General features: G+C 44.9%; 1 protein-coding gene across 1 annotated transcript in view; it reads left to right on the top strand.

The window, feature by feature from the left end:
• Positions 1 to 4,342: 4,342 nt before the first annotated feature.
• PUM3 (pumilio RNA binding family member 3) overlaps positions 4,343 to 27,532 on the top strand; it is a 117,673-nt gene continuing 94,483 nt past the window's right edge. Inside the window, exons 1-6 of the mRNA XM_077475021.1 lie at positions 4,343 to 4,465; positions 13,608 to 13,709; positions 14,616 to 14,819; positions 17,583 to 17,718; positions 18,981 to 19,056; positions 27,238 to 27,331. Coding sequence (XP_077331147.1) covers positions 13,616 to 13,709; positions 14,616 to 14,819; positions 17,583 to 17,718; positions 18,981 to 19,056; positions 27,238 to 27,331 — 604 coding nt within the window. The 5' untranslated portion in view covers positions 4,343 to 4,465; positions 13,608 to 13,615. The remainder of the gene's footprint in view (positions 4,466 to 13,607; positions 13,710 to 14,615; positions 14,820 to 17,582; positions 17,719 to 18,980; positions 19,057 to 27,237; positions 27,332 to 27,532) is intronic.

Raw genomic sequence — 27,532 nt, 5'->3', positions numbered from 1 at the left:
GATTTCTGAGACTTTATGTAAAGTCTTAAATTATTGCAAGTTCTCTCAGCTGAAGACAAGCAAATCCTGGAATATTTCTCAATACAGTTTTCAAACAAGAGAAATATGCATTTCTACCACTAGGGGGCACTGCAGGGAAAAGTCTAAGTTTTGTTTGCTTGTGGGCTACATCTTGTTGGGTTTTTGTTGGGATACAGTAGGTGATAGTTTTTGTCCTCTCAGGACTTAAAAGCGTAAATTTGTCTGACAAATTACCTTTTAACCTTTAAATTTTTCCTTTTACCCTGGGTTCACATATGCGGGAACCAGCACGATTAAAGTGCCGGTTCCCGCATCGCTCCTCTCCTGCAGGCAGTTCACACTGCCTTCTGCAAACTGCTGTGGGTGTCATTAACAAAGTTGACACCCCCAGTTTAGTTCACAGATCGCACAGGAATCGGATCGCTTAGGTAAGAACACCCATGCGATCCGATTCTAGTGTGGGGAAAAACAAGTCCCTGCACTATTTTCTATAGGAATCCAATGCAAGTTCAGCCATACAGTTGTATGGCTAAACTCACATTGCTCAGAGATCGCATGTGATCGGCAGTGCGGGTGCGAATCACATGCGATCTCTGAGATCACACTAGTGGAAGTAAATCCCCCTATTGATTTCAGCCAAAGAAGCCACCATCTTGGCCTCTGTTTGATCTCTAACTGCCATGATTCTGCACATATGATCCGACACCAGCCATTGGCTGGTTTGACAGTTTGGTTGAGAGCACATCCAATATGACAGTGCTATGTGCCAGAAATGTAACTTCTTTTTTTAAACTGTTAGATCTGTGAAACAAAAATAAACAAATCACCTGCACTGGATATACTAGTGCCTCTGTGTACTAATCTTGTTGCTGCTGTTCATGACAAAATACAGTATTTTCCGCACCATAAGACGCACTTTTGTCCCCCAGAAATATGGGGGAAAATGTCTCTGCGTCTTATGGAGCGAATGCATGCTAGGCACCGCCCCCCTTCCACCGATGGCAATGCCACCCCGCCGCCGATGGCAATGACCCCCGCCACCACTGCCAGAAGAGAGGCAGGAGAGCAGAGGACAGACATCTGAAGCCCCTGTGAGCAGGGCCAGACTGTCCTACCGGCAACTGCAGCACTATCCTCCCTCTGTCCTCCGGCACTCGTATGTCAGGGAGCTGGGTCTGTGTGCAAGGTCCCGTCCCCCTAGATCGGCTCGTGTGATAATAGATTGAATCAGTGTTCCGTCTATCACAAGAGCCGGTCTAGGGGGGGCGGGACCTTACACACAGACCCAGCTCCGTGACATATGAGCCGGAGGACAGAGGGAGGAGAGCGCTGTGTTATCCAGAGGCTGACATTAGTGGGCACAGAGGCTGCAATGGGCACAGAGGTTGCAATTGGTGGGCAAAGGTACTGCAGCGGTGCTGCAGTGTTGGGCACATAGAGGCTGCAATTGGTGGGCAGAGAGGCTGCAATGGGCAGAGGGGCTGCAATTGGTGGGCACACAGAGGCTGCAATTGGTGGGCAGAGAGGCTGCAATGGTGGGCAAAGAGGCTGCACTGGTGGGCAAAGAGAGGCTGCATTTATATGCATAGAGCAGACCTGTAATTAGCCTGCTCAGTGGGGATCAGTGGAAAGATCCTCCGCTGAGCAGGCAAATCTGTTTGGACAGATTCTGATCTTTCTGGAAGGGACCTTACAGATCAGACTACAGCTGCACTGTTTTCAATGGAAACATTCACAAGGATGCGTAAACATGCTTTGCATTCAGATATGTAACATAAACTCCAAAAATCTGTGTCTGACATAGCTCCCAACTGTCCCTGATTTTGAGGGACTGTCCCAGATTTGGAGCAATGTCCCTCTGTCCCTCTTTCCTCCTCATTTTGGTCTGATCTCTATAGATGTATATTAAAAGCACTTTTTATCTCTCAAAAAGTGTTTTCCACTGCTAAACCTCTCATCTGATTTCTAAATTGCTTCATTTGTAAATTCCAGAAGCCAATACAAAGGAATATTAGTAGTAAAAAACACACTTGTGGGTTTAGCCACTTAAGGACCGAGCCTCTTTTTGAGATTTGTTGTTTACAAGTTAAAAACATTTTTGTTTGCTAGAAAGTTACTTAGAACCCCCAAACATTATAAAAAAAAATTCTAACACCCTAAAGAATAAAATTGCGGTTGTTGTAATATTTTTTGTCACACCGTATTTGCACATTGGTCTTACAAGCGCACTTGTTTTGGAAAAAATACACCTTTTTAAATTAAAAGAATAAGACAACAGTAAAGTTAGCACAATTTGTTTTTATATTGCGAAAGATAATGTTACACTGAGTAAATTAATACCCAACATGTCACGCTTCAAAATTGCTCATGGAATGGCGACAGACTTTTGCCCTTAAAACTTTCCATAGGCGACGTTTAAAAAATCCTACAGGTTGCATATTTTGAGTTACAGAGGAGCTATAATTATTGCTCTCACTCTAACAACTGCGGTGATACCTCACAGGTGTGGTTTGAAAACCGTTTTCATATGCGGGCATGGCTCACATATGCGTACGCTTCTGCACACGGTACGGAGCTTACTTTTAAAAAAAAAAATCGTATTTATTTTACCTTTTATTTTTTATTTTTACACTGTTCTTTAAAAAAAAAAAAAGTATCACTTTTATTCCTATTACAAGGAATGTAAACATCCCTTATAATAGAAAAAAAAGCATGACAGGACCTCTTAAATATGAGATCTGGGGTCAAAAAGACCTCAGATCTTATATTTACACTAAAACGTAATAATAAAAAAAAAAAAGAAATGTCATTTGAAAAAAAAATCTCCCTTTAAAAGCTGTGGGTGGAAGTGACATTTTGACGTTACTTCTGCCCTGCAATGGTATAGAGATGGGTGGGGCCCCTCACGCGTCTCCATACCCAGAAAGGGGAAACATCCAATTGCCTCTGCCACTGCCGATGGATCCGGTAAGCGGTGGAGGGCACCGGAGCATGGCAGGGGGGCCTCTCCCACCGATAAAAGTGATCTTGTGTCGAATCTGCTGCGGAGACCACCCTTATCGGAAAGCGGCTCGCCGGCCAAAGAAGAGGATACCGGGGGTTAACAACAATAATCCTCTTCAAAGTTAGGACGTATATTGGTGTGCGGCGGTCCGTAAGTGGTTAACCATTCTTGTTTTTTTTTTGTACAATTCTCCTTTAAAGGGGCATGGCAAGGGTGTGTGTCCTATGCATGCATACTTTTGCCGATAGGTGTCCCTCATTGCCATGTAAAAATGTTGGGAGGTATGGTCTGAGGACATGCGTTTGCATTCTGGTATTGAACAAAAAAAATAACAGGACACTTTTGCATTTAAAGAAAACAGACCTGAAAGCAAGTATTATAGGAACTATTGTGTGAGAATTGTTTTGGTTGTGTGAACGTAGCCATACATTGGAAAGGCATGACTTAACAACGGCTTTTGCCGGTGTCAAGTCAAATAGTGTCCCCCGTCGGATAGTGTCTGCTGTGTACTGTGCATGCGCAGTACACAGGACAAGCAGATTCCTAAAATCTCCGAAGATGAATGGCGCCTGTGCTGTGAGTCCAGGTTCAAGCCGCACCATCGAAGTAGACATAGAGTTAGAATAAAAAAGAGTTGAGTGAAGCGAGGCCCTCCCCCGAAGTGTGGCGAGCCCACGAGGGGCCCTCTATGTGCAGCCCTATGTCCACTTGGATGGTGGGGCTTGCACCTGGACTCACGGCGCAGGCGCAGTTCATCTTCTGAGATTTTCCAAATCTCCTTGTGCTCCGTAACGCGCAAGCGCCGCTCCTGCGCAGTACACAGCGGACACTATTCGATAGGCGGACATTTTTGGACAGAACACTGGCAAGATCCTACATTGGTTTGCATGACACTTTACAATACTATCAACGTGCGCAGTGCACTCATATCCCATTTAGACCTTTCTTTCTACTCATTTTAAAAACACAATATAATACACAATATATGAAAACAGTTTATTTCAGATTAAGAAGTTGGAGTGCTGCCATTCTTGTAAAAGAAAAAAGAAAAAACTTTTGACCATTTAGCAACCCTGCTCTGACTAAAACGCCAGGGCAACATACAACTCCTTGTCACAACCTTGCCTCCTCTGCTATCTCCATTGATGTACTGCTAATACACTAGCAGTAATACGTTACTGCTAAGCACTGCGTCGTGTACACATGCCCACAACCAACATGGAGGACACGAGATTCCGCATATCAACAAGCTTTATTGACATGTGGACATTGAGTTAGACGGCTTGCTGAAAGTTTTTACGCTATCGTAAGGCGAGAGGGTTTGGCACATGCGCAGTGAGAGTGAAAAGCCACACGTGTGTGTACATGGTGGATGTCCCGGAATTGTGAGAGGCGATAAAAGGAGTGACGGAAGGAAGAAACAAGGCGTTCAGTAGTACGGTGAGCACATTGGTTGTCGCATGTGCACGGTGTGTTAGTGTATAGAACAGGCTCGGTGTACACGGGCTCCCTAATATGTGCATTGACTTGTATCAGATTGTGTATACGGAGCGAGCTTCTTCTCCCATTATAGGGATTTATTATAAGGATATTAGTGTGTTCCACTTTTACAAATCCCTTGGCCTTAGTTTAGCCTTGTATGTGAAAAGGGATCTACACTCAGAGGCATAATTGTGACACCAATGGGGCATTTAAGACACCATTCACTTCAACGCAACAGAAACCATGGTTTTTGCCATGGGCGTGAAGCAATGCTTTGCAACTGCGAGATAAACGCCCCCATCTGCTGCTTTTGTAGCTAAAAACGCTGCTCAACTGCGTATTTTCGTTCCTTCCCAATTGCAAGTCTACATGAGGCCTAAGCTAATAGTTTTTAAGACCCCCTGTCATACTGAGGTGTTTTAGTGCTAGAAATAGCCTCTAAATAGCATCTGAAAACCGCCTCCTAATTAATTTCAGTGTGCGCTTGCCAGACGTTTGGAAAAGTCCTGCAAGCAGCATCTTTGGGGCGGTTTGGGCACACTGTATTTAATGGGCGCCCTGCCCATTGAAATGAAAAGCAATTCGGAAGCACCGCATCACATGCCCTTTTAACCACTTAAGCCCCAGACCAGGCACCTTTTTGCGATTCGGCACTGCGTCGCTTTAACTGACAATTGCGCGGTCGTGCAACGTGGCTCCCAAACAAAATTGGCGTCCTTTTTCCCCCACAAATAGAGCTTTCTTTTGGTGGTATTTGATCACCTCTGTGGTTTTTATTTTTTGCGCTATAAACAAAAATAGAGCGACAATTGTGAAAAAAATGCAATATTTTTTGCTATAATAAATATCCCCAAAAAATATATAAAAAAAACATTTTTTTTCCTCAGTTTAGGCCGATACGTATTCTTCTACATATTTTTGGTAAAAAAAATCTCAATTAGCGATTATCAATTGGTTTGCGCAAAAGTAAATAGCATTTATAAAGTAAGGGATAGTTTTATAGCATTTTTTTAAAACATTTTTTATTCAGCGATTTTTTTATTTTTTTTTTATTATTGTGACTGCGACATTATGGCGGACACATCGGACGTTTTTGGGACCATTGTCATTTATACAGCAGTCTGTGCTGTTTAAATGCACTGATTCCTGTGTAAATAACACTGGCAGTGAAGGAGATAACCACTAGGGGGCGAGGAGGGTTTATATGTGACGTTGTGTGTTTTTTTTTATTGTAGAGGGGCGTGGCCTGGCATGTGACGTCACTGATCGTCTTTCCCTATAACAGGGAAGAGACGATCGGTGACAGCCACAGTAGGAAGCACGGGGAGAGGTTTGTTTACACAGACCTCTCCTCGTTCTTCAGCTCTATGACCCGATCGCGGGACACCAGCGGCGATCGGGTCCCGCAGCCCCGGTTACAGAGCTCAGGACCGGGTCGCGAGCATGCCGCCGGCGACATGCTTGCAACCCACGGCTGGGCACTTAAAGAGCCACGTACAGGTATGTGATTGTGCCCAGCCATGCCATTCTGTCGATGTATATGTGCAGGAGGCGGTCCTTAACCACTTTCAGACCAGACCATTTTGCTGGCTTAAGACCAGACCACTTTTTGCGATTCGGCACTGCGTCGCTTTAACTGACAATTGCGCGGTCATGCGATGTGGCTCCCAAACAAAATTTACGTCCTTTTTTTTTTCTCCCACAAATAGAGCTGTCTTTTGGTGATATTTGATCACCCCTGCGGTTTTTATTTTATTAAAAAAATCGCAATAAGCGATTATCGTTTGGTTTGCGCAAAAGTTATAGCATTTTCAAAATAGGGGATAGTTTTATGGCATTTTTATTAATAATTTTTTTTTTTTTTGCTAGTAATGGCAGCGATCAGCGATTTTTATTGTGACTGCGACATTGTGGCGGACACATCGGACATTTTTGACTCATTTTTGGGACCATTGTCATTTATACAGCAATCCAATGCTATACAAATGCATTGATTCCTGTGTAAATGACACTGGCAGTGAAGGGGTTAACCAGGGGGTGGCAGTGTAGGGGTTCCTAGGGGTGTGTTACTAACTGTGGGGGGCTGGGCTTTGTGTTAGTGAACACTGATCTCTGCTCCAATCACATGGAGCAGAGATCAGCGTCACTTGTTGCTAGGCAGAACGGGGAGATGCTGTTTACAACAACATCTCCTCGTTCAGCTGCCCCGTGAGACGATCGCGGGTATCCCCGCGGTGATAGAGTCCGCGGGACCCGCGACCGGACGGCACGCGAGCAATGGCAAGGCAGCATTTAAAAATGGACGTACCTGTACGCCAATATGCCTGCCCGTGCCATTCTGCCAACGTACATCGGCGTTAACCCCTTATTTTGGGGTTAAAAGCACCCCACTAGCGGCCGTAAAGCACCGCTAAAACGAGCAGTGCTTTACCGTTAAGTCACAGGTGGCCTTAATGCATTCTTTGCATTAAAGCGTAACTAAAGCTCCACTGTAAGAAAACCGTGATCAGACAGGCTTTTATTAGGTATTGCAAGGTCACTTCTGCAATAAAATGCCCCTACTGGCCTGCTCACGGTCTTCTATGGTGCTGTAAACTGAGCAATGAATGCTCAGCTTGCAGCAACATGTTGGTCTCTGAGTGCCAGGATGACTGGCTCCTGCACAGGAGTGACGTCATCCTACATTGGCCAATGAAAATTAGGGATCGTCCGATATCGTTTTTCGGTGCCGTTATGATATTTCGGCCACCTCTCCTGTTGATAGCCGATATTTTTTTTGTACGTTTAAAAACATTTTTTTTTACACTGTCCTTTACATTTTTTTTTCACCGTTATTGCTGTCAAAAGGAATGTAAACATTCCTTGTGACAGTAATAGGCATGTGAGAGGTACTCTTTATGGAGAGATCTGGGTTCTAAAAGATCCAAATCCCCTCCCCACACAAGATCGAATTGTCCGACGGACTCGTTCCGTCTGACCTTTGCTGGCAAAATGTCCAGTCATGTGTACGTGGCATTAGAGGGAATTTTCTTGCAGAAGTAAATACTTCTTGGGTACCTTGCATAAAAAAAATACAAAACATAAAAAAAAGAAAAAAAAAAAACGGGCAGACTCGATGGATCACTTTTTTTTTTTCTGCTGTCACTTTTTTATGTTTCTACCAATCTAGTGTCTGCACTCCAGTAATTCATCCCTGAACATACAAGAAAACATGAGTACCACTCGCTACATCATTCCACCCATCCAGCTGCACCATATTTCAGCTTGCTATAGATTTTGACAGGCTGCACCTGTGCCTCCTGGGCAAACTAAAATGCTCACTAAAAAGTGAGAGACACAGCAGCTAGACACCCTTATGTACTGAAATAGATAAGAACTGCAATCTAGTTCAAGGTTATCTGCTGCTGTTTCTAATTAAAAAGTATAAATGTGCATGCACATTAGAAGTAAACACTCTCCGAGACACGTTCAGCTCGGTTACTTCTAACTTCTGATTTATTTCTGCGCGGTGTTAATATTTTATACAGAAAGATACGTCATTGCTATGTCAGTCTAATTGGTACATCTCATTGGTTAAAATACAAGAGAAATGGAGAAACTTGATGCTTGAAGTTTGGTTGAAGATGGTTCTTTTATCTCATATGCATTCTTCTAACGCGTGGGATGTAGGGTTCAGATGCCATCTTTAGGTCCAAACAGAGAGCCAATCTGTATACCACATAATAAGTAAGGAGTTGCATACAAACATGTATACACATAAGCAAATAGACATTTTCTGATTATCAGTATGTACATTACATTCCTTCACAGTACAAGAGGCCATAGACATAGGCCTCATTCACATTCACGTTTTAATCCTTAGGCCGTGTTTACCAGTACATGGATGCACAGGTGGTGTTTACATAATAGTAGTCCCAAAGCTGTCATCTGGGATGCAGCGTATGCACAGACACAGCCTCTGCTTCTAATGTGACATCTGTGTGGGTGCACAGCCCCTAAAGCAGGCTTTAAAGGGTAAGTTCACCCTTTCACAAGGTGAACTAACTGCACATATCCTGGCAGCCCCTCCATGATGTCCCATGCTGCCGATGTAGCGGTCTGCAATACACAGTGTCAGGATGAGTATCCATCATAATGCATGCAGTGGTAAGCACTCACTGGTCAGTACAACCACACTGACCAATCAGAAGTGCTTCTTTCTTCTGAGACACCTTGCTGGAAGAAGCAGCCTCAGGTGCACTCCTTGCTGGCCAGCACAATTACATGATCATGTTGACCAATGAGTGCTTGCCATTGTAAGCATTATGATGGATACACGTCCTGATGCTGTTTATTGCTGTATATAGACCACAACATGGGGCATCATGGCCACTATGTACAGCAAATCCCAGAAAGGTGGCTAGGATATTTTATAGTTAGCATACCTTTTTTATTTTTTGTGAAAAGGTGAACTAAATATGGTTATAGATGGATCAATTTTCAGCAGGGACCAGCAAAATTTTGTTCCATGTATAACTACTCCCGCTCCACGATGTCTCAGCAGGGAGGACTACCTCATCCACCTTCAAACAGTTCTTCACCCTAAAGGGGACGTTCCGCTAATCTGATCCCTCCCCCCCTCCGGTGCCACAATCGGCACCTTTCGGGGGGGAGGGGGGTGCAGATACCTGGATAATCCAGGTATCTGCACCCACTTCCGGGACAGATCGCCGCAAACCCCCGCAGATGCCCTGCCCCCCCCCCCCCCCTGTGTGTTCTGGGAAACACACAGTTCCCAGGACACAGCGGGGACCAGAAGAGACGCGCAGCTCGCGCATGTGCAGTAGGGAACCGGGCAGTGTAGCCGCAATGCTTCACTTCCCGATTCCCCGACAGAGGATGGCGGCGGGGGCAGCAGAGAGACGAGCGATCGCTCGTCATCTGCCGTCGACGTCGCTGGACCCTGAGACAGGTAAGTGTCAATTTATTAAAAGTCAGCAGCTGCAATATTAGTAGCTGCTGGCTTTTAATGTTTGTTTTTTTTAGGTGCAGAACCACTTTTTTCAGCTTGAAGGCTGATTGGAAAAAAAAAACTCATTTATGGCCAGTCTAGGGCTGCAACTAACGATTATTTTCATAATCGATTAGTTGGCCGATTATTGTTTCGATTAATCGGTTAATGACCTTTAAAAAAAAAAAAAGAAAAAAAGAAAAGAAAGTGGGGTCAAATTGATGTTCATTTTCAACCACAGTGACGGGAAAATTTGGAAATAATAGAAAACTTCTTAGTCAAAGGAATTTTCAGACAGTGTAAGTGGTTTTCATTCAGAAATTATTCAACAAACGGAATGTTAAAAACAAGTGAAAATTTCAAACAAAATTCTTTCATTCAGCGAATTTACAAAGATTTTTCGTCTAAATATTCTCATCTGAAAATCGATCCCTGTGGCCAGCATAAGGCTCGGTACACACCTATGCAGTTTGCTTTTTATCTGTTTCTGCCGTGCTTTTTGCTGTGCGTTTTGATTTTTGCGCACGTGATTTTTATTGCAATTTGCAATTTTTGAATTTTTTTTGGGCAGATTAAAAAAACAAAAATAGCTGCAAAAAACGCATTACACGCTTTTCTGCAGCTTCTACATTGAAGTATATTGAACCGATAAAGCACCATTGTGCGTTAAAGCGGGACTGCACTGCGGAAAAAAATATTAAAAGCCAGCAGCTACAAATACTACAGCTGCTGACTTTTAATAAATGGACACTCACCTGTCCCGGGGTCCAGCGATGCCGGCAGCCGAGGCCGATCGATCGCTCGGCTGCTGCCGCCACCATTCTAGGTGAGGGAATCAGGGAGTGAAGCAAAGCGGCTTCACTTCCCGGTTGCCTACTGCGCATGCGCGAGTCGTTGTCCGTGCTGTCTCTGGGACCCGTGTGTGTCCCAGCAGACAGCGCGCAGGGACAGGAAGAGGATGGAACCCCGCTTTAAAAGTCCCTGACCCTTTCAGATGTGAACGTGTCCCATAGGAAACCATGTAAATGAACTGTAGTGCATTTCTGCAAAAAGCACCAATAAACAAATAGATGTGAACCAGGTCTAAGGCCGCGTACACACGGGCGGACTGTTCGCCCAACCTTGTCCGCTGAACAGTGTTTGGGCGGACAGTCCGCTCGTGTGTGGGCTTTCAGCGGACAGTTTCAGCGGACAGTTGGACGGACAAAGTCTTTCGGAAATTCCGAAAAACTGTCCGCTGAAACTGTGTTTGAGCGAACAGTCCGCCCGTGTGTGGGCCTGTCCGCTGTACTTTCGAAATGAGCGGACTGTTCCCGCTCGGAAAGTCCGCCCATTTCGAGCGCGTGTACAGGTAGGCGGGGCCCGCGAAGGAGACGTCGCGGGCTCCGCCGCCTGGAATGGGCTTAAAGGGGAACCCCAACGCCGAAAAAAATCGGCGTGGGGGTTCCCCCAAAGTCCACACCAGACCCTTGTCCGAGCACGCTACCCGGCCGGCCAGGAAAGGGGGGCGAGCGAGCGCGCCCCCCCTCCTGAGCCGTACCAGGCCGCGTGCCCTCAACATGGGGGGGTGCCTTGGGGAAGGGGGGGCCGCGCGGCCCCCCCACCCCAAAGCACCTTGTCCCCATGTTGATGAGGACAAGGGCCTCTTCCCGACAACCCTGGCCGTTGGTTGTCGGGGTCTGCGGGCGGGGGGCTTATCGGAATCCGGGAGCCCCCTTTAAGAAGGGGGCCCCCGGATACCGGCCCCCCACCCTATGTGAATGAGTATGGGGTACAATGTACCCCTACCCATTCACCTGTGAAATAAAGTACAAAAAAAAACACAACACAGGGGAAAAAATATTTTATTGCACAGCTCCGGGGGTCTTCCGTCTTCGGGGGTCTTCTCGCCGGACTCCTCCGCTATGTGTGTGTAGCTCTTTTACTAGCGGAGGAGTCCGGCTTTCTTCCTCCCCGCCGCCGGCCTCTTCTCCCGACTTCGGGGGTCTTGTCCCCCTCTTCGGTTCTTCTGCCGGGCCACCGCGCCTTCTTGTAGCTCTTTTACAGGCGGTGGCCCGGTCTTCTGTCGCCGCTGCCTTCCGTTCTTCTGTCGCCGCCTTCGGTTCTTCTGCCGGGCCACCGCGCCTTCTTGTAGCTCTTTTACAGGCGGTGGCCCGGTCTTCTGTCGCCGCTGCCTTCCGTTCTTCTGTCGCCGCCTTCGGTTCTTCTGCCGGGCCACCGCGCCTTCTTGTAGCTCTTTTACAGGCGGTGGCCCGGTCTTCTGTCGCCGCTGTCGCTGTCGCCGCCTTCCGTTCTTGTTCTTCTTCTTGTTCTTCTTCTTCTTCTCCAGGCGATGTTGACACGTCGCTCCCTCCGGCCGGAATGCCAGAGCCGCGCTGTGCGGTCACTTATATAGTGACAATGGGGCGGGGTCACATGGTATATGTCACATGGGTTGGTCACATGGGTTGATGTCACATGGGGACTATGACATCGTAAGGGGGCGGGGTCACCATGTGACCAACCCATGTGACATATACCATGTGACACCGCCCCATTGTCACTATATAAGTGGCAGCGGAGCGTGTCCCTGGCATTCCGGCCGGAGGGAGCGACGTGTCAACATCGCCTGGAGAAGAAGAAGAAGAACAAGAACGGAAGGCGGCGACAGCGACAGCGGCGACAGAAGACCGGGCCACCGCCTGTAAAAGAGCTACAAGAAGGCGCGGTGGCCCGGCAGAAGAACCGAAGGCGGCGACAGAAGAACGGAAGGCAGCGGCGACAGAAGACCGGGCCACCGCCTGTAAAAGAGCTACAAGAAGGCGCGGTGGCCCGGCAGAAGAACCGAAGAGGGGGACAAGACCCCCGAAGTCGGGAGAAGAGGCCGGCGGCGGGGAGGAAGAAAGCCGGACTCCTCCGCTAGTAAAAGAGCTACACACACATAGCGGAGGAGTCCGGCGAGAAGACCCCCGAAGACGGAAGACCCCCGGAGCTGTGCAATAAAATATTTTTTCCCCTGTGTTGTGTTTTTTTTTGTACTTTATTTCACAGGTGAATGGGTAGGGGTACATTGTACCCCATACTCATTCACATAGGGTGGGGGGCCGGTATCCGGGGGCCCCCTTCTTAAAGGGGGCTCCCGGATTCCGATAAGCCCCCCGCCCGCAGACCCCGACAACCAACGGCCAGGGTTGTCGGGAAGAGGCCCTTGTCCTCATCAACATGGGGACAAGGTGCTTTGGGGTGGGGGGGCCGCGCGGCCCCCCCTTCCCCAAGGCACCCCCCCATGTTGAGGGCACGCGGCCTGGTACGGCTCAGGAGGGGGGGGCGCGCTCGCTCGCCCCCCTTTCCTGGCCGGCCGGGTAGCGTGCTCGAACAAGGGTCTGGTGTGGACTTTGGGGGAACCCCACGCCGATTTTTTTCGGCGTTGGGGTTCCCCTTTAAGCCCATTCCAGGCGGCGGAGCCCGCGACGTCTCCTTCGCGGGCCCCGCCTACCTGTACACGCGCTCGAAATGGGCGGATTTGCCTCCGCCTTACGTGGGCGAGTCCGTTCATTTCAAAAGTTGAGCGGACTGTTTGGCAAACAGTTCGTTGAAACAGTCCGCTCGTGTGTGGGCAAGTCCGCTCATGCAAATTTTGAGCGGACTGTTTGCCGAAACTGTTTGACGAACAAGGTTGGGCAAACAGTCCGCGCGTGTGTACGCGGCCTAAGACGTTTAGTAACATAATGGGGTTAACAAAAACTAAAATTAGCCCTTTATAGTAGAAAAAAAAAAAGCAATAATAATTACTACTGTAAGTGGTTAATTTTTTTTACTGTAGAACTGTTAAAGTAATATTTACAGTAGCGATTATTTGCTCTTTGTACTATAAAGGGCTCTTTTTAGTTTTTTCTAAGCCCATTTTGTTACTGGCCGATTAGGAAATTAATCGATTACTATTTTCATAATCGATTAGTTGTCGATTAATCGATTAGTTGTTTCAGCCCTAGGCCAGTCTTAAACTTCAAGGTGTAGTCTGTTTTATTCCTTACGGGTTATATATTCGTTCATGTTTTTTAAAATCTGATCTGTGGGTTTGTTGACAATAAAAATGTCTTAATTTTTCTTGTGTGTGCTATTTTTCTACAGCCATTATCATGGAAGCAAGTAAAAAGCAAAGTAAAAGGCAGTTTAAATCAAAAAGGACACCTCAAAATACCTCTCCCAAGAGTACTACTTTTAAGAAAAAAGGTAACTTACTTCATTACATTTCTAAAGTTGAATTTGAATATTTACTATAGCATTGTATTCCCTCGCAGCCATCTTCCTCTCTTGCAGAAGTGCCAGTAGAATCTTCAGCATCGGACACTCCAGGGGATGTTGGATATCTGCATATCTCTACTGTTCACTGTAGCTACCTCCCTGGTCACTACATCACTAGATTGTCCCTGTAGCTCCATAGAGACACACTAGTGACATGGCAGCTAGGGATAGAACTACAGTGCATAGCAGAGAGACTCCGGTATCATACACCTAGGAAGTATTGGAGGGTGAAGATTCTACCAGCGTTGGCAAAAGAACAAAGATCAGCTGTGAGAGAGGCCGTATTGGTGAGTTTTATAAATGTACTTTACTGTGCAGTGTTTTTGGTACTTTTTAAACTGTAAAAGAGTCTCTTTAAAAGCTAATCAAAGACTAAGGCAAGCCATACATGGTTCAAATCTCGGCTGGTTCAACAGGAACCGGCCGAGATTCAAACCATGTATGGGCAGTCTGAATGTACCAAGTTGAGCGACTTGGGTATAACCAGCATGCTGGGTCTTTCTTTACCTGTGATTATCTCTAGCAGCTAATATAGCCACTAGCAATAATGAGTCTTCTCCCCTCTTCGACACTGTGATGATGGGGGAATTGAACACATTTCTTTCCTGCAACCTGTGTAAGTTCTGATACCCATCCATCATGGAGTTCTTACAGATTGATGACTGGAGTGGCAGGGAAGCTCAGTGAATGGGGGGGGGGGGGGGGGGGGCTAGTAAAAGTTTACATTTCTTTACCTAAATAGGTAAAGTGTCATATTATTTATTGATGATTCTTTAAAGACTGTGTGTATTCTAATTTATGTAGAATAAAATACTTCCTTTTGTCACCCTTTAGCATTTGGCTCCCCAAAAAATCATGTCAAAGATACTGGACAGAGTGCAAAGGGAAATACCAAAATAAATAAATTTGAAAAGGGCAAGAAAATGGGTGCCCAAAAGGGAGGCAAAGCTGGTGTGAAACAATTTGCATCCAAGAAGACAAAACAGGGAGATGGCTTCACAAAGAAGAGGAAACGTCCAGCAGAGGACCAAGAAGGCAGTAAGTTTGAACTACATGTGTTCCACTGGCTAGAAATTTGTTAATTCAAATATCTGTGCAACTGTGAAGTCTGCTTTCATTGTATAACAAAAATTTTAAAAAACTGGAGATTTAGTTAAATTTTTACGAAACAGAGTTACAAATTTCTTTTTTTTTCATTTGGATATTATAACCTCTGTCAGTTTTTTGGTCACCTGTGTTCCGTTTGATTGCGGGGTTTTATGGTTGACACCAGAACTAGTGTTCCCATTGGAGGATTCAAGCCCCCCCCTCTCTCTGCTCTGCTGAAGCCCACAGCCCTCAAAAGAAAGGAAGAAAAAGAAAAACGGGCAGTCTGCCAAGAATCACAACATTCTTTAGCAGTGGAACTTAAAGTGGAAGTAAACCCATCGATTTAAACAGTTTCAAAAAATGGCATGCCAGGAATGCTAACTGCACATTGGCTGTGCTCTCAACCAAACTGTCAAACCAACCAATGGCTGGTGTCATAACAGATCACATGTGCAGCACTGTGGCAACTGAAGATTAAACAGAGGCAAAGATGGCAGCTTCCGTGGATGAAAAAGATAGGGGAGTTTACTTCCACTTTAAGTATATCACACTGTATTTGCGCCAGTGGTCTTTCAAATGCAATTTTTTTGGAAATAATTACTTTTAATGAATTTAAAAAAAAAAAACTAACCAGTAGAGTTAGCCCAATTTTTTTTTGTATAATGTGAAAGATTTTATGTCGCGGGAATCGTGATCTTTTTATTCTAAGCAAAAAAAAAATTGTGGTTCTCATTTTGGGCAGAATCGTGCAACTCTAATAGAATATAATATTATATATTCTCTCTCTCTCTAGATATATAGCATGTTTGTTATTTTTTTTTTTTTAATCCGATGTAGGTTTTATTTGAACACAGTCAAGCATACATGTTCCATAAACACCCACAAAAGAATGCAGTTGTAATGTACAAAGAAAAAAACACAAATAGGCAATTACAGCTTCCAACTACATAGAGCTCACTAAAGAGAATGTACAACCCCACCTAGTGGCTGAAAACAAAAATGACAGTGCCAATAGAGCATTATAATTGCGCACTCAGTAATAACCAGCATTGATAACCAACAGCATTCTACCCCAATATCCTATCTATAATCCGATCTACTGGGGCCAAGGCTGGGGCATCAAGCCAAACTCCCCAAACCCTCTCAAATGTAGCGGGGCATCTACGGTGCTGGTAAATAACCTTTTCAAATCTTAAAGTAGTACCCATATGGTCTAGCCATCCTTAAGGGATGGAGGGGAAGTGCTTTTCCAGAAATCTTTGTGCATTCAATGAATGGACAAATGTCATTTAAAAATTTGAAAATGTATGTAATTTCTGAATGAAAACCACATAAGCTGTTCGAAACTGCGTTTGATCGAGAAAAGTTTTATATTCTGCACCTTCTTGAATTTTCCCACCACTGGTCGAAAACAACGGTCAATTCGACCCCACTAACGATTAGAAAATTAAACGTTCTTGAAAATTAAAATTTTTGCAGGAAAAATGTGTTAATTTAGACCCCTTTCACACTTTTCAGGTGTTTTAGCTCTAAAAATAGCGCCTCTCAAGCCTCCCCAGTGTTAAAGCCCAAGTGCTTTCACACTGGGGTGGTGCGCTTGCAGGAGCGAAAAAAAAATCCTGCAAGCAGTGTCTGTGGGGTGGTGCGGAAGCGGTGTATACACCGCTCCTAAACCGACCTTGCCATCTAAATCAATGGGCAGCGCTGCCCGGACAGTTTCAACACTTTTTTTTGGCCGCTATCGGGGTTAAAAGCACCCCACTAGTGACCGAAAAATGCTGCTATAACAGTGGTAAAGTGCCGCTAAAACTAAAAAAAGCGGCCCTTTACCACTAATGTGGCCATGCTAGCAGTGTGAAAGGGCTCTTATAACCAGTATAAATGATGGCAGACGCAGGTAGCTTGTATCAGCATCAGCGATCATCATCATTGCAAGTCTAAATTCAGCTTGCAGCTGGCTTGTGCCAACTCAATAGTTTCAGGGAAGTTGAAGAATACACATGTGGAGTATTGTTTTATGTATTGGTTTATACAATACTTGAAGCCCAAATGCAGCTTATAAGTTTAATATAACAAACATATACCTACCTCCTCTGTGCAGTTTGTTTTGCACAGAGCACCCCAGATCCTCCTCTTTTCAGGTCCCTCTTCTGTGCTCCTGACCCTCCCGGCCCTCCCTCCTGTTGAGTGCCATCACAGCAAACCACTTGCTATGGGGGCAGCCGAGCTGAGCCTCAGCTTTCTGTGTCCATTCAGCTCCCCATACACCCCCCCCCCCCGGCCCATTCATTGGCTCACTGACTTTGATTAACATCAGCGGGAGCCAATGGCGCTTCGATGCTCTCTCAGCCAATGAGGAGGAAAAGGCAGCGAAGTCTCTCGTGCAACGTTGCTGGATCGAGATGGGCTCGGGTAAGTGTTAGGGTGCTGCTGCGCACAGAATGCTTTTTATCTTAATGCATAGAATGCATTAAGATAAAAAAATTCTACCTTTAGAACCACTTTAAATTCACAAGAAAAACAGTGCTGCAGGATGGAGGTGATGGTCCTTGGAACACATAATCGGAAAGTATTTGAGTATTGCAGGAAAAGCTAACTTTTTTATTTTAACAGATGATGCAGAAACAACTTTTTTTTTTTTTTTTTTTTTTCTTACCTGGAGCTGGACCTACAGTTCCTATTGACCTTCATTAAAGCACTGTGTTCTTGCAGATTCTGAAGCCAAAAAGCCAAAATGGGAAGACTTCAAAAAACAGAAGAAGGAGTTGAAGCAAACCAGGCAGCTCAACGAGAAGAGTAACTATGACACCATGACAAAATCCAAGCAGATTTGGGAGTCTATTAGGAGGTATGGAAATATATATATATATATTTTTAAGGGCTCATTCACAAGGATGACCGGATCTGTACACCCATGCAGGAGGCCATGTTTGTCCCTCTGGGAGGCCCAGATCTTCACTACTGGACCAATGCACACAGATTGCATTCAGAGCTGTACATCGCTCCTGTATTAATGTATACACAGTGATGTGCATGAATAGCCTTGCAGCCATCAACCTGTCATGGATTCTAACGGGGGTTGCTGCACATGGCCATGTGTACCACCTGAGCCCTAAAAAGAATCAAAAAGATTTAAGAACTTTTAAAGAAAATCTGTTTCTTTTTTAAAGTGATTGCATTAGGCGTTTAAGGAGCAGTGCTAAGCACATATTAAAATCTCAATTTAGTCTTTTTTATTTTTTTTTTATCCAGTAAAATCCTCTAAAATGCCCCTCAAGCTGAAATTCACTAAAGACTAAACTGAAGTATGTGCACTGATAACTGAGCCAAAAGGATTCTTCCTTGATCTCTATCAGATATTTTTATAACAAAATAAAAATAAAGACTTTTATGTCATGTAGTGCCTTTATACAGAATATAATATATGTTGTGACCATTAACCACTTGACCTCTGGAGGATTTAACTCCCCCATGACCAGGGCATTTTTTGCAATACGGCACTGCGTTAATTTAACTGACAACTGCGCCATCATGCAACGCTGTACCCAAATAACATTTATGTCCTTTTTTTCCACAAATATAGCTGTCTTTTGGTGGTATTTGATTACCTCCTGCATTTTTTTATTTTTCAAAATCAATTTAGGCCAATGTGTATTCTGCTACATATTTTTTGGTAAAAAGAAAGCCAATAAGAGCATATTGATTGGTTTGCGCAAAATGTATAGTGTACAAACTATGGTCTATTTATTTATTTATACCAGTAATGGCAGCGATCAGTGACTAGCGGGACTGTGATATTGTGGCAGACATTTTTTGGGGATCAGTGACACTAATACAGTGATCAGTGCTAAAAATATGCACTGTCGCTGTACTGATGGCACTGGCTGGGAAGGGGTTAAAGCTAAGAGGTGATCAAAGGTTAATTGTGTGTCTAGCCAGTGTTTTATCATACTTTGTGAGGTGCTTTTACTAGGGGAAGAGATGGAGACCACCATATACCTTAGGCCTAAGTGTTGTTTTTCATGTGCTTAATATGTAATGCTGTCTGATCCTTTCATTAAGAACCAGAAAAACTAAAACCCTCTAAATATCTTGTGCGTTTATTTCTAGAAAGGACTGTGATGCCAAAAAAAGAGTCAAGTTAATGGACGAGCTTGAGAAGCTGCTTCGGGGGAATGTAAAAAGTGTGAGTGGATATGCTTGAATGAACCTGCGACCAGAGTCAAACCACATATTACGAGTCTTTCGCTCTACATGTTTCCACTTTAATTGCTTTCATTAAGCAGCTAATCAATGTGAGCTGCTCTGGTCTTGGGACACACAAGTCAGTTTAGTTAGACTGCATAACAGGTCAATATGTATTACATTTAAATATGCCTTTGGCATCCCCTGAGACTTGATTATTGCAGTGTATCTGAAAGCAATTAAGAAATGTGGTATGTACATGATCCTAAATGTTCTATTATATTGTATTCATAGATTTTATAATTTATTGCCTTATATTATTCTTTAAGTAATGGTATGTCAACTCCTGTTACATGTAAATTTCAGGTTTCCTTTTACAGTTTGTTTCTTGTGTTTAAAGTAGAACTATAGGAAAAACTTTTTCATTTTGGCTAGAGTAAGGGAGGCTTATAATTCTAGTCAAATTTTCTCTAAGCATTTTCCAGGACAGCCATGAGACCTAGGGCTCCTCCTACCAGGACAGGAAACATGTCAACCCCAACCAGATAAAAGGTGGTCCTCCAGGCCCCATGTTAGTATTAGTGTTTCCTCCGGACAGGGGGTAACATGTTTCCTGAAACTGGTTCCCATAGGTCTCATGAGCGTGGCGTTTTGGGTGGTATTCCTACCTTCTTCTTAGGTCCCAAAGCAAATCCACCGGGGGAGTAGGTTTGTGGCTGCTGTCCCTGCTTCTCAGTGCATGGGGAATGCCAGCACCGCGGTGTACGTCTGAGCTCTGGTCCGCGAGCCACATGGCGGCAGTCAGTTTGGTTTTCCCTGCTAAACAGCATGGCTGGAGTGTGCAGTGGAAGAGAAAGCCCTGCGCGTGAAGGGGCGGAACTTATGTGTTTCATTCAAGCTGGCCCACTTCCAGGGCATGTGACGTGATCAGTGGGCGCCGGAGACGCTAGTTCCTGTCTCTAAAACGGCGCGAACAGGAACACTGGGAGGCTGCTGTTTGAAAAAGTGAAACCCGGCAGTAGCTAAGAACCACTACAGGGGTGGGATGGACTCCTCTGAGATACCAGCACAGGCAGCGGAAGCAGGCCCTAACACCAGCACCTCCTAGGTAAGCATGAAGTGTGTTTTACTTGCACATTCTGTGAGTGTTTTCCCCCTTGTAACCAGTAGGGACTAGGTGAATGGGGCACATTTTTCCTTTCCTCCTGCACGGAGTGTTATGGAGTGTAGGTGGCATAAAATTCATTGGGGTCATTTGTTCTCTTGCAAGCCAAGATTCAGGACAAGGCCCAAGAGCAGCCACCAAAAAGGAAATGTGTGGTTTGCGGAAACAAATTGAGCTCCTTGTGAAGCAAAGCAGTTTTCCGCACCTGTATAGGCAGCCTAGTTAAGGATGACTCGGTAGTCTCCTGTCAGAAAATGTTGACTTCTGTTAGAGATGAGCTTATGTCTACGTTTAGCTTGTTTAAAACTCTGTTAGGATTCAAGTCCCCTCAGAGGGTCCATCTCCAGTTAGGATATCAGCCGGTCCTAGCTTCCCACAGCAAAGTGCGGAGAGTGAAGACGAGGCTGAAGCCGGATCTACCCATTCTTCTCCGGAAGAATTGGGGTCAGATACAGGGCTGGAGGTATAAGCTATCATTGGAAGATGTAGATGACTTATTAAAGGCTATCTATATGACACTTTATATAGAAGAGGAGATGGTACAATTGTCTAAACATGACCTTATGTACAAATCAAGCTGGAGTGGCATAATCCAGAAAGAAACCTTTATTTTCCGGTAACCTAAAAAGAAGGTTTCGCTTTGAAGAGGACACAGCGCAGCAATGGAACAAAAATCCAACGTTAGATGCACCTCTTTCAAAAGTTTAAAAAAATGTTATATGGGCACGCTTGGGTATCCGATGGATAAAAGAGGAGATATCCTTCTTCACAGACCCTGAGACTCAGCCATTGGGAATCTTAAACCAGCTCTAGCCTCCACTTGTGTAGCCAGAAATTTAGAAGTATGGTTGGCACAAATACAAGCAAACTTGTTGACGGGTACCTCTAGAGCAGTGGTCATCAATCCTGTCCTCAGGGCCCACTTACAGGCCAAGTTTGCAAGGTAAATGAAATACATCACAGGTGATATCATCATTTGCTGCTCAGTGATGGCAGTATTCTAGTCTGCATCTCCCCAAGGTAATACATAACACCTGGCCTGTTATGGGGCCCTGAGGACAGGGTTGATGAGCACTGCTCTAGAGAATAGATTCTGAAATCTTTCCTTCTCCTCTTTCGTGCAGCGGGTTTCTTGGCTAATTCTTTCGCAGAGTCCGTAAGAATGACAACTAGGACCTCGGCTTTAGTGAATTTAGCCAGAAGAAGCCTATGGCTTAATACCTGGTCAGGCGACGCTGCCTCAAAGTTATGCCTATGTTGTAGTTTATTGAAATGGTATTTCTATATACCTGGCAAAGACCAGCTAGGTATAATTACGTCAATTACCACACTTACGAAACCCGCTCAACACTGCAGTACTGAGGAGACAGCTTCTTTCTGAACACAAGAAGAGATGAGTCAAAGTTGATGTTCAAAGCTTATCTGGTTTAATTCTGGGCGGGTATACAACTTATATACGCTATTATTAGCCAATCATTGCATAGAACATGGGCGTGGTTAATACAGAGGTGTACATTAGGCCCCTTTCACACATGTGGACAGTATGTCCGTATTTCATCCATCCGTTTGCGGATGAAATGCGGACATACATGCATCCATATGGGACACCCGCTATTGTCCGCATCCGCAACAGTCCGATTCTGCAGATGGAGGAAAATCCTATTTTTCTATCCGTCTGCAGAGCGGATCAGATGAACACGGACAGACAGACCGTGCTCATCCGATCCCCATAGAGGAGAATGGAGAGCTGACAGGGCGGTCCCTTAACAGTGTGCGGAGACCGCCCTGTCCGCCGCTGGCTCAGTGGGGACAACGGAGCGATCCCCGCTGAGCGAGCGGATCATCACGGGGCGGATCATTACTGATCCGCCCCGTGTGAAAGGGGCCTTACATATCATTAATTATGCCATCTGCTTTCATGACTCGTAGTCATGAGTCCTGCTTCCCTATGTCATTTCTGGGGTGGCCCAGACATATTGAGACACAATTTCTTTATTTAGACAGTACAGAATAAAACTGCTTATGCAAGCTATATTTTCTTATATGTATGCTTTATAGAAAACTGCTACAGTCTGTGATTACAGAACTTAAACTAACTAGCAGATTAACCCAAGTTAATCTTATATGAACTTATAAAGATGGAGTCACTCCGGTTCAGCCATATCACTACACATGTAGTCTGCCTTTAGCAGGCGATCATCTTTTTGGCTCAGGTCTGCAAGAGGCACTGGAACACACTGCCGATAGAAAAAAGGCCTCTCTGGAGAATAAGAAAAAGCCGACAGCCAGAAAGTTTTTTTTCATGGCCAAAGTAGGCATCAATGTCCTGGAGAAATGGACAATGGGCCCAAAAAGCATTGGACAGGACACAAGGGCAGAGGTATTGGGGGGGGGGGGGGGGGGTTTGTCTTGTTTAACCCTCCTCAACAACCCGCCAAGCCACAGTGACTCGTGTCTCCCAGTGGGAGGAAGATTGAGGGCTTTTCTCCCACAGTGGGCAGCAGTCACCTCAAGTCCATTCAACCTGGACCTAGTGACCAATGGGTACAGACTGGAATTTTCTTGCCAGCCACCAGAGCGATTGTTGGTCACCTTCTCTCCCCAGGATTGAGTAAAAGCATGGGCCCTGGGTCTCCAATTGGAGACTTGATAGATCAAAAGGTCCTGATCCTGGTTCCCCAGTCGGATCAGGGCAAGGGATTTTATTGTCATATATTTGTCATCCGAAAGCCATTGGGAAAATATCGGCTTATCCTGAACCTCTGGTCTCTAAACCGTTCGATCAGGTACAAGCACTTTAGTATGGAGACGGTATTCTCAATCAAAAACTTGCTTTACCCAAACTGCTTCATGGCCACTTTGGATTTGAGGGATGCCTATCTGCACATCCCTATTCATCCAGCCTTCCAAAGATTCTGGAGTTTAGCGGTCAAGATGGGAACAGGGATTCTGCACTTTCAATTTCAATCTCAATCCCTCCCCTTCGGTCAGTCCTCATCCCCACGCATCTTTACAGAGGTGTTGGGGAAGGCGCTGGCTCCGCTAAGGTTAAAGGCGATAACTATTATTTCTTACCTGGACGACCTCCTAGTCATACCAAAAGTTAGTGCATCTCCAGACCCTACAGGACTTCCTTCAATCTCTAGGCTGGTTAATAAAGAGAAGTCTTCTTTAATTCCAGCCCAGAAAGTAACATATATGGGATACGAGTTTTGATCAGTAGACCAAACAGTTTATCTCCTGCATGAAAAGGTCTCAAGAATGATGCAAACAATGTCAGCCTTACAGACCATTCAGTCGGTCTTACTGAGAGAAGTTTCCAGAGCAGTGGGTCTGATGATCTCTTGCTTTCCCATAGTGCCATGGGCAAGATTTCATCAACGCCCATTAAAGCTGTTTCTAAGGAACTGGGACGGAGACGCAAGTTCCCTGGAATCAAGGGTCTTGTTACCTTCCAGGGTAAAATGAAGCTTGTGCTGGTGGAGGACGCACTGTCACCTAACAAGAGGTCTACATTGGTCCATTCTTTTATCCCAGAGGATCATAACGGATGCAGGTTCTTGGGAATGGGGAGCCCATCTCAGCAACACAGTGGCGCAGGGAGAATGGTCCTCAAGGGAAGCAAAAGCTTCATCGAATCAGAGCTTCTAGTGGTTGAGAGAGCCTTACAGGTATTTCAGACAAAATCGGGGGTCACAATCTCCAAATTCTATCTGACAATATTGCTATTGTTGCGTACCTTAACAAACGGAGGTACGAGGAGTCAAATACTTCAATCTCTCCCCTGGGAGATTTTATGGGCAGAAGGGAATCTAGCCTCAATTACAGAAGTGCACCTGAAAGGGGACACAAAGCAGTCTGGCAGATTATCTCAGCCGCTACCGGGTATGTTGAGATAATTGGTCCGTTCATCCCAAAATCTTTGTGGGTCTCACCGACAGATGGGGATGTCCCAAATCGGAACTGTTCGCAGATCAGAACAGTCGCATGACAGAGAAATTCTTTTCTCTGAACCCAGCACATTAATCATTGGGGACATTCTTTTTGCCAATGTTGCAAATGCTTTGCATATAACAGGGATGGAGGTAGATGAATTTACCCATTCGTTACCTCATATAAAGTCCCACTAACCCCGCCCCCTCTTTTCTTGCCAATCATTGGAGATCGATGCACTGGCAAATCCGTGGCCATTCGGCCTCTGTTGCGCCTTCCCACCGATCGGGCTAATTCCAGAAGTCCTGAAGTTTCTTCTAGGAGAAACATCTTATCCCAATAGTCCCTTTTTGGCCCAAGAGGCCATGGTTTTCCCTGTTACAGACTCTGGTCTCAGAGCCTCCACTGAGTCTTCTGAAGAGACAAAACTTATTATAACAGGGTCCAGTTTGCACCCACAGGTGGTTTCCTTAAATTTGACGGCCTGGTATCTGTAGAAAAGATACCAAGCGCCCAGGGGTTCTCTGACAAAGTCAAGACCCTGGTAAATTGCAAAGAAAAAAAAAAGTCACGAGAGCCATATATTCCAAGGTCTGGAAGAAATGTAACTCATGGTTATCTGAAAACCAACCTCATGTTCCTTCAATTTTGGAATTTTTTCAAGAGGGTGTCGACAAAGGTCTTTCAGTTAGTACTTTAAATTTACAGGCGGCATCTTTCAGTGTTTTTCTACAGTTTTCTCTCTTGGAAAATCCCACTATAGCTAGATTCTTTCAATCAATTTGTAGGTCCAGGCCAGTAGTGGTTAAACGTTGTCCAACCTGGGACCTGTCCCTGCTGCTTCAAACGCGGTTAGAATTCCCTTTTGAGCCCCTAGAGGATATTTCAGTTAAAGCGGGAGTCCGCCGGGACTCCGCGTTTTATTTTTTTTTTAAAAGCCAGCAGCTACAAATACTGCAGCTGCTGACTTTTAAAATAGTGACACTTACCTGTCCAGCATGCCCGCGATGTCGGCACCCGAAGCCGATCTCTAGATCGTCTGTCGGGTGCTGCCACCGCCATCTTGGGTATGGGAATCAGGAAATGGAGCCTTTCAGCTTCATTTCCCGGTTCCCTACTGCGCAATAAGGACGGTCCCCGCTGCCTCTGGAATCTGTGTGTTTCCCAGCAGGCAGCGGGGCACTTGCAGAAAGGGGCGGGCACTTGCGGAAAGGGGCGTAATCTACGCCCCTTTCCGCAGAGAGCTATCCCGGAAGTGGGTGCAGAATACCTGTACTGTACAGGTATCTGCACCCCCCTCCCCCCTGAAAGGTGCCAATTGTGGCGCCGGAGGGGGGGAGGGTTCCGATGAGCGGAGGTCCACTTTAGGGTGGACCTCCGCTTTAAGTTACTTGCCTTTAAAAACGATTTTCCTTGTGGCAATTACCTCAGCTCGTAGGGCGAGTGAATTACAGACCCTTTCAGTGAGGGAACCTTTACTCACAATTTTTGAAGATTGGATTTTTTTGAAAACAGATCCAGGATTTCTGCCTAAAGTGGCCAGTACATTTCACATATCCCAGGTGATTGTACTGCCAACCTTTTGTAGTTCGCCCAAGGGACGACCTAAGAAAGAGAGAAAATTTTATTCGTTTTAGACGTTAAAAGAATTCTTCTCTTCTACCTTGAGGTCACCAAGACCTTTAGAAAAACAGACACCTTGTTTATCCTCTTTTCAGGAGCACACAAGGGAAAGAGAACTTCTAAAGCCACCTTGGCTAGATGGATAAAGTTAGCTATTTCTGAAGCTTGCAAAATTAGGGAAATTCCTCCACCCTTTTTCACTGCGCACTCAACAAGAGCCTTGTCTGCGGCTTGGGCTGAATGGGCTGGAGCCTCACTAGAACAAATTTGCAAGGTTGCCACATGGTCCAGTTTTTCGACCTTTATTAAACATTATCGCCTGGATCTCCTATCTGCTCGGGAGCAGGCATTTGGTCATAAGGTCCTTCAGGCAGTTGTCCCTCCCTAGACTGGTAAATTCTGGCTCTTCGTCTCTGGCTGTCCTGGAAGAAAAGTTGAGTTAGACTTAACACTGCTCAGTACACAGACTGACGGCATGGTTAATGCTAATAAAATAGAGTCCCCCCTACATTTTATTTATATATATATATATATATATATATATATATATATATATATATATATTCACACAAATATGACAGGAGGCATGGTTACTGTCTTGGGGGGGTCTGATCAAGGTAGAAGGAAGTTTATAATCCCCCGGTATTCTCTCTTCACTCCCCTGATTTTCCACCTCTGAGCTGGTGAATCGGGGAGTTTGAATTCTGACACAGATCACCAGTGAAGCGCTGAGATTGCAGCTTCATAAACTGGCCGTTTCTGTGTCTGTCAGTCAATGAGGATTCTCTGTGTGGAGATCATCGGCGGGAGAACATGTTCAAACACTTCTCTCCCGATTATCTCTGTTTTCATAAACCTTTTATGGACTGTGATCAGTGGCAATCCTCGGGAGCACCACTATTCACAGTTTCATAAATAGACATCTTGGTGATTAAAAGAAGTTCCAAAAAAAAAAAAAGTGCTCCCAGGTGAAAACGCTCTGCACTTAAGTCATTTTGGTTCTGCGTCACAGCAAGCACTTTGAGGGCCATAAACATCTTCATATATGTGATTTGCACAAAGCACTTTTTTTGGGGGTTATTACATAGCACTTTTTTGGTTGTCACACATTTTATAATTACATTTTGATATTGTATTTGTATTATTTTAGTTTCTAGCATAGCACCTTGTATTTTTATTGTTTTTTTTTTTTATATTGATCCAGTGTGGTTTTGAGAAGCCCAGTTTGTCTGAACTTTGGTAATACTATTCAGCTTTTTATAGCTGTAAGACTTGCAGCTCTTTCCTAACGGTTATTCATCATTAGATTTGTGCTGGTGCTCATTATTATATATAGCGATATTAGGCTTAGCTGTTTGTTAGTAAGAACCAATTTGTTCAATTAAAGAGCAGTCTATTGGAATTTCCATTTTACAGTGTGCATTCTAGTTTGATCTGTTGTTCATGTCTTGTCTCTTACAGATTGCATTTGCTCATGATACAACCAGGGTTATCCAATGTTACATAAAATATGCTAATGAGAAAAGAAGGCAGGATGTTTTCGATGAACTTAAAGGTATCTTTTACCATTTTATTTATATTTGTTATGCGGCAGACACCATTTTTTTAAAATGTTTATCCATGCATTACCCAAACTTGCCCCAAAACCCTTGTCCTGCCTCTAGAGCAATGGTTCTCAACCCTTTCCTCAAGCACCCCGAAAAGGCCATGTTTGCAGGTTTTTCTTTACCTTGCACAGCTGCTTTAAATCGGAGTC

This window comes from Lithobates pipiens, unplaced genomic scaffold (assembly GCF_037356315.1).
Source record: "Lithobates pipiens isolate NorthernLeopardFrog02 unplaced genomic scaffold, aLitPip1_a1.2 Scaffold_13, whole genome shotgun sequence".
Classification (NCBI taxonomy): Eukaryota; Metazoa; Chordata; class Amphibia; order Anura; family Ranidae; genus Lithobates; species Lithobates pipiens.
The sequence above is the reverse complement of the archived record's forward strand: the minus strand, read 5'-3'. Positions and strand labels throughout refer to the sequence as shown.